Below are 16,004 nucleotides of genomic sequence, written 5' to 3'. Positions count from 1 at the left end.
TGTGTTTACTCACCCTTCCCTACAGGAACATTCAGTAGCCTGAGCTATTCTGGAAAAGCGGACAAACCGGATTTTCCAGGCTATATCTGTATCTCACCTTTATTTTGTCCTGGACACCAGACACCATGGGTCATTGAGTCACTAAAGAATCTCACTGCTGATGAGAGGCTAGTTAAGAGCCATTCTGCTGGTACGTGAGAAAAAGCATAAAGTCTCCTGAAATTAATTAGTGACTGTTAATATCTTAGTCGCAACACCCTCCAGGAAAATGTGACAGTAATTTCTACTCTGCATGAAGTAAAGCGTGAACAATTTCACTATAACCAGTTAACAGGTGTGAGTGTGCTGATCTGTTCAAATCCATTCTGCTGGATATCTAGGTGAGAGCCCTTCTCCTGCGTAACAGCCACTTCTTTCTTTTTTAGCGTCATTATAATTTTAATAATAATTAAAACTATTATACAAATAGATGCAAGCATTTTTCATCGGAAAAATGTAACAGTTTCACCATATCCCAAATAAAAAAAACATCTAGGGAAAGGAAATATTTCCTCCAATAATAAACTTCAATCTTATTTTTCAACTTACGACTTCAATGATATTCTGCAGTTTGTCACCACGGCGGAAATATTTTGATCATGGCTCGTCGTTATTCAACATTTTACTTGAATCCCACCTCTGTGAAGTTGAATAAAATAATTTAAAAAAATTCACCCAAAATTACCATACTTTGAAATGCAAATTAGAATAGTGACTAATTGTGAAACAAGTGGTCTATTTAAACACCATGTGGACCAAGAAGGAAATTAATAGATAAGAATCGACACGTTTAAGAAAGCGTATCTTTTCCCACAAGGGTACATTTTAAATTTAGATAAAAAAAATAGATAAGTCTTAAAGTGCACATAATGTATACTAAAATAAATGGTCACATGTGGTCCTGTGACAGAGGAAAGCTAAGAGGCTCATTGGTAGAAGTCTTGAAGTCTTGTCTTGGGTCTTGCTGATCCAGCAGTGAGAGGCAGTGGTCTCGGCTTGTTTGTGACCTCTGTCAGATGACAGTGAAGGTCTCCAATAAGCAGCAGTGTTGGTGAGCAGCACTCACTGAACTGTCTCTACCAATAGCAGTCGTCTCACATCCTCTTGAAAGAAACAAGTGCTTCAAATACCAATTCTGGCTTTCACCCTAATTGTTTTCCATGCTCTGCTGAATCTATCTTCACATTCACACTGTTCAACAGCAAAACTACAGAGCCATAATAACCTTCACTTTAATGGTACTTGAATCCAAAGTTCCTTATTCCCAACAAGTAAGTGAGACTTCTAATATAAAATGTTACTCGGAAAGAACGTTGAGGTAAACACATGTTTATAAGCAACATCTCCAGGGAGGGCAGCAACAGCAGCACAGCTGTCGCAGTGGGTTATTCTTCTTGTATCTGGCAGCCATCTTGAATTTTTAATTAGATGCAGCCACATAATCCTGAGACCTCTCCACATTGGTCTGGATGTGCTCAATGTAGGAGCCTTGTTCCTCCACCAACATGAAAATGTCCATAAACAGGTCCCTCAGCTCCCTCATGTTGTTCTCCAGACTCAACAGCTCCTGTTGGGGGACATTGACAATGATACTTGGATTAATACTGTGGATATACTGTAGAGTGCATTAGTCAGGGGCCAGAGGTGGTGGTAGACAGAACCGGGAGACTTAAGATGCAATGAGGGAACAAATTCAGCTCTTTTTACAACTTGGCCAGAGCCAGTGTTGGGACTAACACGTTACAAAGTAACTTGGTAACTGTAACGCAACTATTTTTTTCGGTAACTAATAGCGTTACTAGTTACCTATTCCCATTAAGTAACGCCGTTATAGTTTCTGTGATTTAAATGGATGCGTTACTGCGTTACATTATGTGGTGGAACTGAACCGAATCTCCCTGCGGATGTAATTTACAGGCGAATACAGCTATGTCCTCTCACAGCACCATGGAAAAGTGAAAGTAACCAGAGAGGAGTGATGATTGGTTAACACGGGGTAACATTTCAGGGTAAGCCAATCAGAGACAGAATTGGGCGGGTCTTGCTTTATGGGGAAAATACACACACGAACACTTGCTAATGCACACACACACACGGCAACGCTCACCACCAGCACACATACACACAATGGCAGATGCAAGTATCAGCAAGAGCAGCAGCGCATTTGCAACTTGGAAATATAACCACTATTTTCAATTTGTGGGGATAAAGGACGCTCAAAATATTACGGTCAAATGTAAACTCTGTGCAGGACAGAAAGCATTTTCCACATTGAAAAACAGCAATGCCAATCTCCTGAAGCACCTAAGTAATGTACATGGGGCTATAAAACTAGTCGCCAAAGACCCCACCATCTCAACCACCGGCAGTGACCCAGATGGAGCAACACCATTCTAAACAGTCAAAAAACCGATTTTTTTAAATCGCCACATGTCACCCAGAGTCAACTAAACAGATTGATTGCCAGGTATGTTGTTGAGGATATGCTGCCCATCGCAACGGTTGAGTCTGTTGCCTTCAGAGAACTAGCCAGCAAAAAACAACACAAAAACTTGTATTTTTATTGTTATTATTTTTAAAGTAAAGTAGCTTGTTACTAGTTACTTTTATAATTTAGTAACTAATAAAGTAACTAGTTACTTTTTGGAGAGCAGTAACTATAACTATTACTAGTTACTTGTTTTAATTAACTTGCCCAACACTGGCCAGAGCACTGAAAATACTCACTTGTATACCTATTAAGTTTAATTTGCTGGTTGTTTCTAACGTATCTCACCTCCAGAAGTTCCTGTTTGTCTAATTGTTTTTTTCATTTTGACCATTTAACGGGGTCCCCTTCCAAAATTAAAGGCTTGTAACTACTTAGCATACACTTTTCTAATGTATAGTAACCTATGTTTATATTTGTAAGTGTCTTACATGTAGGCTACAAAAGTGGTGCGGGGCACGAACAACTTACTTAGATATGTATATATAAGCTTCTGGTGCTTTACACGTAAACAAATAGCTGTAGGCGTGTATGCCCCGATAGAGAGAGAGAGAAAGAGAGGGGGGGGGGGGTATAAGGAAAACACAGATACTCATCCCCGAGGTCACAATATCAATCGATCCAGCAGAGAAATAGCCTATAGGCAAAACACAGAAGATCATCAAAAGATATGACATAAAATGAACTTACCAAAGCTGCAGTAGATGGTCAATTTCATTCATTTTCTTTCCGTTTTACTAATTGTAATCGCTATACGCTGCTCTCTTTCGCCTCCTCTTCACATCTACACTTTTCGCGGCACACGTACTTACAGCCAATCAGCTCTCTGAATTATGAGATGACGTTTGGTATGTCAGCACAGTGCCTCATGGTGATTATTTTGTTGCCGCACACATTGAATAGAAAAATACTCTGAGCATGCGCATGCAGTTTTTACAGCAACCATTCACTTTGACAGAGAGAGAGAGGGGCTAGATCGGGGCTTGACAATAGGCACACTGTAGACACTAATTAGAATAACACATACTAAAACAGCAATGTACAGATTAATAAGATGATTAAACTTGATCTTAAAATATATTTGAAGATGTTTTTCTTGCTTTTCTTTGAAATTATTATTTGAATTTCTGCTGCACCTGCCCATAATAGAGAACCGCAGTGACGCGTCGTAAAACCCGGAAGTAAGTTAGCATTTTTAGCCCTTCCGGTTCCTTCCTCGAAAAGCAATGCATTTTTTCCATAGGGTTTTGTAAAATAGCTCGAAATAAGGTCTGTGGTTGACACAAATTTAAGAGATAAATCACGTTTTGTTCTACAACATTAAATACATCAGCAGTGACCCATCTGGGGATTTTTGAAGAGTTTACGTGTCTGAAAAATGATGGTTGTTACCGAGTGGCTGAATAGGACTACAGAAATTGTCGAGGCCGTTGTACGTCATTACGCCGAACACGTAAACACTCCCGCTAAGTTTGTTTTCCCCTGTGTTCTGCTTGAAAGCAAGTACCTGCCTATCTTTAGTATCTGCATATCTATATCTGACCATTAGAATCTGTATTTTTGAAATTGTCGTTTTTAACAACGTAGTTTTACAAATTATAGAATAATTAATTACCAGTGTTTTCCAATTTTACTTGGCAGTTCGTTTCGTTAGCTAACGTTAGCTAAAGCTAGCGCTACTAGTTAGCTACGCAATGGTTTGTTGCTTTGCTCCGGGTTGCAGCCACAGGTCTTCGCATGAAACGTGCTTCTTCTATCGTTTCCCGGCCAATGTCTTCCAAAGGAGAGTCTGGATTCGTGCCATGAGGTAAGCTGACGTTACATTTTTGTCCATGTCACGGTGAAATGTAAATGATGGGTAGTGACTGTATCGCTGTTTTAGAGATGGCGCTGCTGAAAAGACCGCAACATAAGTAAAGATAATGAATACATCCTATTAAAACTTGTGTGGCTTATATGATAAGTCTAATTAGTACAAGCAGCATAACGTTTCACCATGTAACTAAAGATTGTAGACAGGGAAATCAGTTTGACATATTGAACTAATAACAAATCACCTCTGGCTGGCAGTGAACTCTCTGCTCCATAGCTTCTCTTGGACGTAAAATCACATGTACATTTTACATTTATATTCAATTTAATATTCCATCCCTCACATACTTTTGTATATATAATAACTTATATTTTGTTTTTCTTGTTATGCTGCTGCAACACAAACGTTTCCCAAATTGGGATCAATACAGTAATATCTTATCTTAATTAATTAAGAAATATAACTATTATAATTAGTGTAGCAGCTGACACCTATTTTCAAAATGGATTAATCTACCATTTATTTCTTTAGTTCAATTTTCATCTATAAAAATGTCAAAATAGGGAAAATGTTCACGAGACTTATCAAAGTGCAAGGTTATATCTTTAGATGTTTTGTTTTAGCCTATGTACTGTATGTCTTAATGCTCTTACAGTATATGTGACGATGTGACTTCCATGAAACTAATATTTTATATCTTCCCAACAGACGAGCTGACAGGAAACCTAACACTCTAACAACCACAACATTGCAAAGGCGAGTAAATGTAAATTAAAAACGATTCACAATTTTTTTATTTCTTCTTCTTTCTTGCAGTGAGGTGAAGCTGACCTTGCACTTGGTGCCAGTAAGGATGTTCCTCACGCAGGCTGAATGTTTCTCCTTCTTTACATACACAGAAGCCCTTGATTTGCAATGCTTCACTAATTGTCATTTCCCTGGCTCCGTAGGGACACTTTACCTCCAGCACAGCGGAAGACCCTACCAGACCATCTGGAGATGCCCCCAACAATCCTGATAGGGAGAGCCACAAATCTGACTCATGGACCTGCATCTGGGTTGCAGTGGTGAATGCCCTGACGCCCTCACATTCATTCATAGTCCCCCACTGTACAGACAAAACACCATCAAGGGCCTGTTGTTGCCCTAGCACCCTGGCAATAAGGGAAGCCGTCACACGCTTTGACCTCAGGACAGCTCCAAAGTTGCTGGCAGTCAACCTTCCTTTCCTGAACAAATGCCAGTTTGGGTTGGTTCGCTGACCAGTGGTAGCCACCTGAATTGCCCTCTGTTGCTCTTCAGACAATGCCATGCTTGCCACAATTGCCTCAGGTCCCTGATGCCCAACAGATTTGATAATTTCAGGAACAGTAAGTGTTTCCAAGCTGTAGTGTTCCTCTTCTGGCTCGGGGGAGAGAAGCCAAGAAATTCCTGAGAACCTGCCCCCGAGTCTGTCCCTCAGCCAGTCACGATCTTCGGAGGTGGGCTCTCTTGTCAGCGGGTTAAATTAGTTATTGGTTTTAACAGTCACATTAAAACAGTTACTAAATCAGCTTACTATCACCTAAAGAACATATCTAGGATTAAAAGACTAATGTCACAGCAGGATTTGGAAAAACGTGTCCATGCTTTTATCTTCAGTAGACTGGACTAGTGCAATGGTGTCTTCACAGGTCTCACTAAAAAATCTATTTGAAAGCTGCAGCTGATTCAGAACACCGCTGCTCGAGTCCTTACCAACACTAAGAAAGTGGATCACATCGCTCCAGTTCTGAAGTCTTTACACTGGCTTCCTGTGTGTCAAAGAATAGATTTCAAAATACTGCTGCTGTTTATAAAGCACTGAATGGTTTAGGACCAAAATAAATGTCTGACCTCCTGCTAAATTATGAAAGATCCAGATCTCTCAGGTCTTCAGGGACTGGTCAGCTTTCTGTCCCCAGAGTCAGAACTAAACATGGTAAAGCAGCATTCAGTTATTAAGCTCCAAATATCTGGAACAAACTCCCAGAAACCTGCAGGTTCGCTTCAACTCTTACTACTTTTAAATCAAGGCTGAAGACTTTTCTTTTTGTCGCTGCTTTTAATTGAACTATTCATATCTTAGACTGCACTGTAACTTTTATCCATGTATTTTTTCTTTTAATGTTTCTTTTATTAGCTTTTCTTTTTAATGACTGATTTTAAATGTCATTTTCTTAATGTCTTTCATTTTTTGTAAAGCACTTTGAATTGCCTTGTGTTGAAAAGTGCTATATAAATAAACTTGCCTTGCCTTGCCTAATAAAGATTTCATGTGACACATAAAATTGATTTGTTGATGGAAATTAATGTGAATAAATTAACTCTAGGTTAACGGTACTCTTGCTATCACTACTCACCGACACTATAAACCTTGTCCCTCATGCTAGCCCTGACAACACCGGTAAGCACACCTTCATCTAGGCTGCACTGTTACGTGTCCTGACTTGTAGTGGTTCTCTCCTCTATCTACACTCTTGTCATCTTTGTAAAACCATATCAGACTGGTAAGTGACACAGCCATGACTTCTAGTTAAATTCAGTGTGGCTAAAATGAAAAGCTTTGTTCAAATGTGCAAGCACCCGAAAGTCAGTCAGCTTTATTGTCAACAATTCTACATGTGTTATCAACCCAGTCTCATGGCATTTCGTGTTCACCAACACGATTTTTAATCTATTGATTCGTGTTCACCAACACGATTTCCCCCTTTTTTTCGTGTTGCACAGCACGATTTTAAAAAATATGTATTTCTATTGGTAATGTGTTTCGTGCTTGTAGCACGTCTTTTTCTCCGGTCGGGTCGTGGAAGACCGGAAGCTGTGTGGTTCATAAATACATGTTCTTACTCAATATCAAGCCACAATGATTGCTTTTATTTTAAATCGTATAATTTCTGACTTTTGTTTCCATCTGTGAGGAAAATAAATGGGGCTCAGAGCCTCAGAATACTGAAATTTGTATTTTTAAATCTTTTTTTCCTTCTAATTTGTTATTCTTTTCAAAATAACACACTGTTATTTACTCACCAATAACACACAATTATCCTTGCTTTTATTTATTGGTTTAATTCCATAATCTCTGGCTTTTTTGGTGTCCGTCAGGAAATGAATTTCAAAATAAAAATAACCGGAAACAGACGTAGGCCTCTAGGAGTTTAGGATGGCCGAAGACACTACACCACCCATAATCCCCAGCTATCGTTTAGGACTACAGTCCCCGTGATTAATCTTCAAGCGCTGGGATTGGATGTTGGAGTGGCAGTGCGCCAAGGTTACGCCGAGCGTCAAACAGCTGTTTGAAATGGAACAAAACCACGCAAGACTATCCAAAACTGGAATCGAACGCCCCCCCCCCAGAACTACACATGCTGGCTATTGTGTTTCGCAAAATGTTCCATGGGACGTCTACTGAACGTTTTCGTTTTTCCCACAATTAGAAGTTGCCAGTATTAAACACATTGGTGTTATCAAATGTAAAACATATAATTAATAAATGGGTGAAAATCGCTTGTGTCCATAATGCGCAGCATTAATATATACCCACATGACAGCTCATTGTTACTTTGTAATTCTAGTCCACAATTCAGAGGTTAACCTGATTGCCAAGTGCCAACAATCAGGAGAGATATTTGATAGTTGGTGCTTGAGAAGACTAAACATTTATCTGCAATTGACATGAATGGAAACGAGTAATAAAGTATATTCATTACTCGTTATTCTCTACTAATAGTTAATTAAAGACTGTATAATGGCTATTTTGCACATCCCTTTCAAGATTTCAAGATTTTCAAAGGTTATTGACATATCATATACAAAACTGCGGTGTATGCAATGAATGAAAATCTTGGGTCACAGGTTCCTCAACAGCACATTACAAGACATCTATCAACATGGGTTTGTACCTCCACCATTAAACTGTCATATTCTGCACATTTCTTATACTATCTACATACATAAGAGTATAATTCATATGTATAATATCAGTTAAAATAAGTGCTTCAACATAGTTAACATTGCAGGAAGGCAATATATTAGACGTTAAGTACTTTGTCAGGCTTAATATTTATCTGTAGATACCACCAAAGTTTTTTTCTTATTTAAAAGAGGACCTTAATCTAAAGTATTATTTAATGTTTAAATAAAGGTTAATTCGTTTTTCTGTTTTGCACATCCTCCTATTAATATCTTTGTACATCTGGCACTAAACAGTTTTATTGTAGAGATCATTTACAGTATCTTCTTGATTTTTTATATTTCTATCACAGACCTTCTACTTTCCCCCTATGAAAGTATGTACTCTTAATATTTTTTTAATCAAATATAACACATAAAAACAATAATTCAATAACGTGCTTTAACCACTAGGCGGTGCACACAAGGTACACACAGCTATAATAACTTTGTATTATCAGTGTAGGACACTTATGTATGTACAACATCTGAAGATGTGTAGTTTTATTCATGTTTTCACATCATTTTATAGCATATTGCTATACTATTTCAGACTCAGTATTTACATTCTTATATTCAAAGAAAATCAAAGTCCTTTTATATCAGCTGTGCACCGTTATGGTGTAAATATAACCTATCTACGAATTAGAATTAAGGTTGATACTGCAAGGAGACGTATTGTTTGAAGAGAAATTGAAGATGTTGTTTAATTGTTGATATATTTATCATCCACGTTAAGTATTCAGTTTCGGCGGCATTTCTTCCAGTTTTTCCAAAGGTCTTCTCATCAGGGCTCTATAAATAAAGAACTACGGCAGATCTGTAATATGTAATGCAGCCGGACCGTGTATTACAATGCCGTTATGTGATGACTTTCAAAGAGAAAAGCAACAACACTCGGAATTAAGTATTATTTTATTCTTTTAAAATGTTTTCCGGATTTTATATCATATAAACACCAAATCCCAGCATGCATTGCGGCTAAAACATCCAATGAGCGAGCTTAAACCATAGCTGAGGATCTTGGGTAAGCGCTCGAAATGCCTACGTCTGTTTCCGGTTATTTTTATTTTGAAATTCAGTTCCTCAAGGACGCCAACAAAGCCCGAGATTATGGAATTAAACCAATAAATAAAAGCAAGGATAATTGTGTGTTATTGGTGAGTAAATAGCAGTGTGTTATTTTGAAAAGAATAACAAATTAGAAGGAGAAAAAGATTTAGAAATACAGATTTCAGTATTCTGAGGCTCTGAGCCCCATATATTTTCCTCACATACGGAAACAAAAGTCAGAAATTATACGATTTAAAATAAAAGCAATAATTGTGGCTTGATATTGAGTAAGAACATGTTTTTATGAACCACACAGCTTCCGGTCTTCCACGACCCGACCGGAGAAAAAGACGTGCTGCAGGTACGAAACACATTACCAGTAGAAATACATTGCTTTTAAAATCGTGCTGTGCAACACGAAAAAAAGGAGAAAATCGTGTTGGTGAACACGAATCAATAGATTCAAAATCGTGTTGGTGAACACGAATCAATAGATTCAAAATCGTGTTGGTGAACACGAAATGCCATGAGACTGGGTTGGTGTTATACATCCAGAAATATCGTTTCCCACAGTGTGACATGTATACATAAAACAAAACAAAAAGGGCCTAGATAAACGTGGTATACATTAAACAAAACAAAAAGGGCCTAGATAACCGGGGTATACAGTTTAAAATGTTAATATATTTAAAGTGTTCAAAGTGCAGTTTCAGTTCAAGTCAGTTGAAACGATCTTAAATTGGCGTGACGTTGAAGTCGTGCGACCCTGCTGCTGTACTGGCTTGTAGTTCGTTTATAGCATAACGCATTTAGCTTTTGGCGACTAGATTTAAGATTCAAAAATTATAAAAGTAGGGTTGACATGTGGAGATTATCCGGCTGAACAAAACGTGATCCCTCTCTTAAATGTGTGTCAACCACAGACCTTATTTCGAGCTATTTTCCCAAATCCTATGGAGAATTTGCATTGGTTTTTCGCGAAGGAACCGGAAGAAGTTTACTTCCGGGTTTTACGACGCGTCACTGCGGTTCTCTATGACCAGTCGCCACTGTTTTTTATTTGTTTTTTTATCCGTGTGCAACGCCTTGATAACCTGCCACTGCTGTAACATTTCCCAATGTGGGATCAATAAATTAAACATATCTATATCTATCTATCCTATTTCCTCTTCCATTTAATTTCTTTCCTTGACCAATTTGTCATAAGATACGGTCATGTGTGAGACATGATATGATAGCATGTTTCTGCTATGCAACAGACGGTATGATATAAAAGGTTGGACTGGAAAATAATTCATGTTATTAGACAATTCGAGGAGATCAGTGCCAGTATAATGAGTGTAATTTACAAACTGAATAAATTGTTATTAGCAATGAGCTGCAGTTATATGAAAAGTCAAAAATGTGTGCATTCACCAAATAGGCATTACATTGGGGTTATTTAGCTTGACTGGGGAATTTAAACCGATTTGCACTGAAGCTTATTTAATTTATTTTCTTTCAAAAATCAAGATAGAGAGATTTTCAGCAATACATATGTAAATGTTTTCCTGAGTTGTTTACCACTATCCTCACCTTGTGTTGCTGTTCAATCTCAGATAGTTGTGATCGTTTGATTCTGGCATCATTCAGCAGGTTCTCATTGAACACCTCCCATTTTCCTGTGGTCACCATTTCATTCGCCTCGTCCTCCGTCACATCCCTTCCAGATACCTCCAGCTGCCGGATATTGAAATGCTTACAGCGCTCCTGCTTCGTCAGCAGACCTTCATTATACTGCTGCATTACCTGGACATAATTATAGCAAAAAGAGAGAATCAAAAAAAGAAATTGGGAGCGGGAATGAAAAATGATAAAGTATTTGAGTTCTACCTTGCTGGTTCTGGCTCTGCTATGCGACTCATACAATTCTGTTAATTTGTATTATTTATATAGTGCTCTACGTTGCTCACAAATAAGCAAAGTTATATGAGCACTTGTGGATTTAATTATCTGATTATCCAGCAGTTGGTATGATCTTGCTTGAAGTGAATATATCTGCACTTTCCTTGTTGTTCGGTATTTTGATTCTTTATGGTTTTTGCACCTATTGTAAGTCACTTTGGATAAAAGTTTCAGCTAAATTATATGTAATGCAATACGAAGTATAATAGTATTGGTAGGGTCATCTTCTCAACCTGCTGGAATTTGGAGTGCAATGATGCATGCTGGGAGAGTTGTATTCTGGTTGTAACAGCATTAGTTCCCAGTTGGTCCTCAGTCCTTTGGACCTGTTTTGAAAGAGCATCCAAGCGTCGATGGAGGCTCTCGGCCTTGAGCTTGATGTCCCGGGTTATACTGCTCTCCTTCTTCATCACACTGAAACGACGCATGGTTGCAACCAGGGTCTTTTGCTGCTGTCCAAACTTAAGGACCTGTTTGTGTTTAAGAATAGACAGAAAGATCTCTTCAGCAACATTTACATTTGCATGATCAAACAGTCTTATTTGAAAATGTAGCAATGGCAATCCACCCTCCGCCAATAGCCATAAATGCATTACATAAAACATCAATTTAGATAATTGCAAACTCCTTTCAGAAAACATTTAAATAAAAGACCTCTATGTCCAGCACTGTGATATCATCTCTGATTCGCTGGGCCTCAAACAGGAAATTCTTAATGACTGGCTCTTCCTCGAACATCACAGCCTGTGGCGTTATGGCCGCCATAGAGTCGTCATTATCAACCTCTACTGAGGGAGGGAAGCTGTTCTCAGATGCTGCCTCAGAAAAGTCTTGAGCCCTCTTCCGCAGCTCCTCCAAGCGGTCTCTCATCGTGGAAGAACTTTCACCAAAGCTTCGTCCTCAGGACTAAAAGTTTTTGTAGAATGTGATGTGTTGTCAAATCTGACGAGAAGTAGCTGAAAAATAAAAAGAACATAAAACTTTAATGATTCCTGCCCGTAACGGGATTTTTGCAGAACATAAACATCGGAAAACAAGGCAGTAAAAAAAGAGACCATTGACAGTAAATAATTTAATGAAAAGGATCACATCAGCTCTTGGTAAACAGGTTAGAGTTACAGTGAATGAATGGATGGCATTATCAATGAATTGTAAAAGAGCAATTTAGTGTGCTGCACATTTCTGAATTCTTCCGGCTACAGATTTTAAAGGGATATTTTAGATAATTAGTCACATTACAACATTCTACAATATATGTTTATGTATTTGGTTGGTATTTTCACAGGTTATAAGTAACTAAAAACTGGCAGGTAACATTACATTCAGGAGTCATCTAAGTTTAGTTTTTTTAACAGTGCTTTAGGATTTAGGTGAATGTGTTTAATGGAAAGTAATGTAATGAGTACTCTAGCTATAATCAGTGTGCTTTGAGTATTTAATGTCATGACATGTTCATTGTTTACCAAGCAGCCCTGTTTACCACAAAATTACGTACACATACAACAGTTTTGTATCAGTTTTGTATCAAGGGAAATATGTTATTTCCCAGTATTACTGTGACAATTTTAAATATATGGTTATTAACATCGTAAGGTGAGACATAAGCAAAATGTTGAGTAAGAGATTATGGTTTAATCATGGTGTAGCTGCATAGGAAGTATATGGGAAATAGACTAGAGACAAGAGACTAGACTGTACCAAGAGTAGTAAATTACCAGACTTACATCGCTGGTAAAAACAACTACTTGGTTGAATGAATGCATTATGTGAAACCACTGTGTTCACTTCTGGGGTATAGCTTCAATTATGCCCAGGTACATTGACATAAGTTGATCAATAAACTGCATGAAATAATTTCAAGTGTTTGTCTGAAATAAATACCTTATATATTAAAAGCCGAAAGAAATACAGAACAAATAAAGTAAAAATGGCACATGCACTTCACTGTACATATAGATGCTATCCAACAAAGAAAGTTATATGGGATGGGAATTACACAAATAACCGTTATTTCGGTAATGATATGCAAGCTGTCTCCTACACTTGCAATTTATATAACTAATGTGTTGTTCCAGGTACATAATTTCTGCCAGGATTGGATGTAAGTGAACATATTTCCCAGGAAAGTGGATCATTATCGCTCTAAAAGAGTGCTATAAGTTGAATAATGAGTGGATATGGTATTGCAAGAGTTGATATTATAGGAAAACAAATACATTACGTTTTTTTACGCTTTCAGGAGCAATATTTTGCCACTTGCTAGATATATTTATTTAAATTCAAAGTATGCATTAAAATTAGCTATAAACTTAATTTTTAAAAGAAACAGGACACCCAAGTCCTAAAAAATGTCCAAATACAGTTCAAAATGAAGGGAAAATTGAACTGTGCACCCTGGTGTGGCTGGTAGGAGTCAAAGCCAGATCAGTTTTTGTTTACATCATTATAAGTTCATCTGTCTGAGCATAATGAGCCGTATATGCACTCTGCTGTATAACTGTATGAAAAACAACCTGAGCATAAAGTTTATCGTAGACATCACTCAAATTGACTCATGTTCCTTTCCCTATGAAACCCGAGTAGGTTGTCAGAGCAGGTTTGGTAAATACTACTTATTTACTTAAACTAAACAGAAAAGAAAGGCTGCAATATGTAAATTCCGACTGCTGTTTACTAAATATGTAAAATGTTGAAATAAAAATAGATATCTTAACAGCAACTGCTGAGAAATAAGCGACTTGTTTAACCTCCAAGTATTTAACTCCAGCTGATCATTTCTAAAGCTGAAGTAAACAAGTGAGGTGCTTGTGATTCAAACCGTGCGATACAGAATCTGATTCCCTGTATGCCTTTGACGAGTGAAACACATTCAACTTTAAATTCCTTTGCATTCAAATAAGCATACAAATGCATTCCCTTAGCAACACAGGGATTTGGGTTTTAGAGGCCGTAAACATAATCTGCTGCAAGCACATGATTGTGTGGGGGAAACAGAGTTAGAAATGGAGCATTTCGAATCACAGCCTAGCCCATTTCTGGATACAGGAAAGACCCTATTTTGTGAGTGTGTGTGTGTGTGTGTGTGTGTGTGTGTGTGTGTGTGTGTGTGTGTGTGTGTGTGTGTGTGTGTGTGTGTGTGTGTGTGTGTGTGTGTGTGTGTGTGTGTGTGTGTGTGTGTGTGTGTGTGTGTGTGTGTGTGTGTGTGTGTGTGTGTGTGTGTGTGTGTGTTGACATTCTCTCATCTCCATTCTGGTGGAACAAAAGCCTCCAAATGTTGTCTTTAAAATGTAACAAGACAAATGATTCTGCTTAAAATAGTCCAAAAGTACACTGTAAATCAAGTCTTACTTGCTCAAGATAGTCTATCTTTTAATAGATAAATGTAATTCAACATAGAAAAAAAAAGACCAAATACAGTACAAAAACCTGAGTATAATCTCAATGTAGAGCACACTTTTACACACATTAACAGTCAGAGGCTGGAGAACATTGAGTCAGAAATGAAGATGTTACCTTGATGTTAAAATTCCATCATGGGTGTCCTGCTGAGTTTTCCCAGAGTTCACCAGGAACATAATCCAAAACAAGTTTACACATTCTTTAATATCATTACGTCCTTTTCAGATCTCCTTGCTTTCACTGTAACTGCTAAACTACCAACAAGCAGGGTACGTTTTTGAAGAAGTTTGGTTGAGTCAGATTCAAGCACCTCCCCTCCTTTTGAAGCCAATAGGAAAGCAGCACACTGAAGGACCATTTGCTTATCTAAAGAAATGAGATGTGACGTGATTAAGTAAATGAGGAGGGGGAGAGGCGGCACAGGGAGCCCATAAATCCTCCCCTCAGGCTTAGATAAAAAAAAGTGAAAAGCAAATAGAATTGTATTGTGTGCATTGCTAAGGACAAACAATGGGCAATGCGGTTAAAGTGTCAACCAAGGCCTTTGGTTTCCTTTCCGCCAGGTTAATTTCTATGTGAAGTGTCTGGGTTCACGTGGTAAGCCCTCTTGGTCTGGGGGTATTGTACTCCTTAGGCCCCAGTAACTTCGCTGAGTACTTTTGACAGATTTCTACTGACAAGCTCTCTAAAACCCAGGCGCCTTTTCAACACCGAAAGGGTCCCAGTCACTCTTTGCTATGCAGCATAACAAGCTGTGAAAAAGCTGTTTGAAGTAAGCCATCAGAGGGAGAGAGGGAAGACAAGTTTTTAGGATGAGAAGAGTTCGACAGGGGCAAGAGTTCAGTCTTCGTTACTTGGAACTTTGCAGGCTGGTAGCAGAATATCTGTCACACTCCCACCCCTACTTCAATTGTAGCAGTCATGATGTTAGTGTGATGGCCAAGGATGTGTGGGAGAATACACAAAAAAAGTCTCTGCGAAAGGTATTATTGGGTTCACGGTTTCATGGGTCCTATTTCCAACTTAGAACATTTTAATCCTCTAAATAAAGTTTGTAATCAACAAAAATTGGCAACAGCAATATCACTAGCATCAAATACTCTCAAGTTGGTGGTTGTGTGTCGCTTCAGTGAGAAATAAAAAAACACATTAACCATTTGATGACTATGCAGAATGCTGAGTTTTTATCTCTGTTGCACCAGATGTTACCTGTCTGTAATAATGCCGCAGCGGTGTGTAAACTGTGAGTCATCTATCCCTTATGGCAAGATATTATGACAACAAAGCAAAACAGGT

General features: G+C 38.1%; 1 protein-coding gene and 1 long non-coding RNA gene across 4 annotated transcripts; one reads left to right on the top strand and one right to left on the bottom strand.

Moving 5' to 3' along the window:
- Nucleotides 1-1,255: 1,255 nt before the first annotated feature.
- stx19 (syntaxin 19) lies at nucleotides 1,256-14,959 on the bottom strand. 3 transcript variants are annotated; one of them, XM_079665353.1, is made up of 5 exons: nucleotides 14,823-14,959; nucleotides 11,964-12,265; nucleotides 11,543-11,779; nucleotides 10,941-11,153; nucleotides 1,256-1,606 (listed from the first exon to the last, which is right to left on the bottom strand). In XM_079665353.1, exons 2-5 carry the CDS (start codon nucleotides 12,177-12,179, stop codon nucleotides 1,460-1,462), a joined length of 813 nt encoding a protein of 270 aa, XP_079521479.1. In that variant the 5' UTR covers nucleotides 12,180-12,265; nucleotides 14,823-14,959; the 3' UTR covers nucleotides 1,256-1,459. The 3 variants fall into 3 exon arrangements, 2 of the variants coding, with proteins under 2 accessions (XP_079521479.1, XP_079521480.1); XM_079665354.1 differs by having other exon boundaries at nucleotides 1,479-3,164; XR_013805317.1 differs by lacking the exons at nucleotides 10,941-11,153; nucleotides 11,543-11,779; nucleotides 11,964-12,265; nucleotides 14,823-14,959 and adding an exon at nucleotides 3,218-4,132 and having other exon boundaries at nucleotides 1,469-1,606.
- On the top strand, nucleotides 4,145-7,316 carry LOC307029405. The gene is made up of 2 exons (XR_013805318.1): nucleotides 4,145-4,334; nucleotides 5,049-7,316. It is a non-coding gene; the product is annotated as an uncharacterized lncRNA (long non-coding RNA).
- Nucleotides 14,960-16,004: the final 1,045 nt, after the last annotated feature.

The sequence above is a fragment of the Notothenia rossii genome (genome assembly GCF_949606895.1).
Source record: "Notothenia rossii genome assembly, chromosome: 2".
Classification (NCBI taxonomy): Eukaryota; Metazoa; Chordata; class Actinopteri; order Perciformes; family Nototheniidae; genus Notothenia; species Notothenia rossii.
This window is presented reverse-complemented; position numbering and strand designations above follow the sequence as displayed.

Excerpts from the sequence above, each read along its gene's own strand:
- stx19 (XM_079665353.1), bottom strand. The coding sequence starts at position 12,179 with ATGAGAGACCGCTTGGAGGAGCTGCGGAAGAGGGCTCAAGACTTTTCT. Across the intron at positions 11,154-11,542 it reads TGCACTCCAAATTCCAGCAG|GTAATGCAGCAGTATAATGA; the intron begins GTTGAGAAGATG and ends AATTATGTCCAG. Across the intron at positions 1,607-10,940 it reads AGATTGAACAGCAACACAAG|GAGCTGTTGAGTCTGGAGAA; the intron begins GTGAGGATAGTG and ends GTCCCCCAACAG.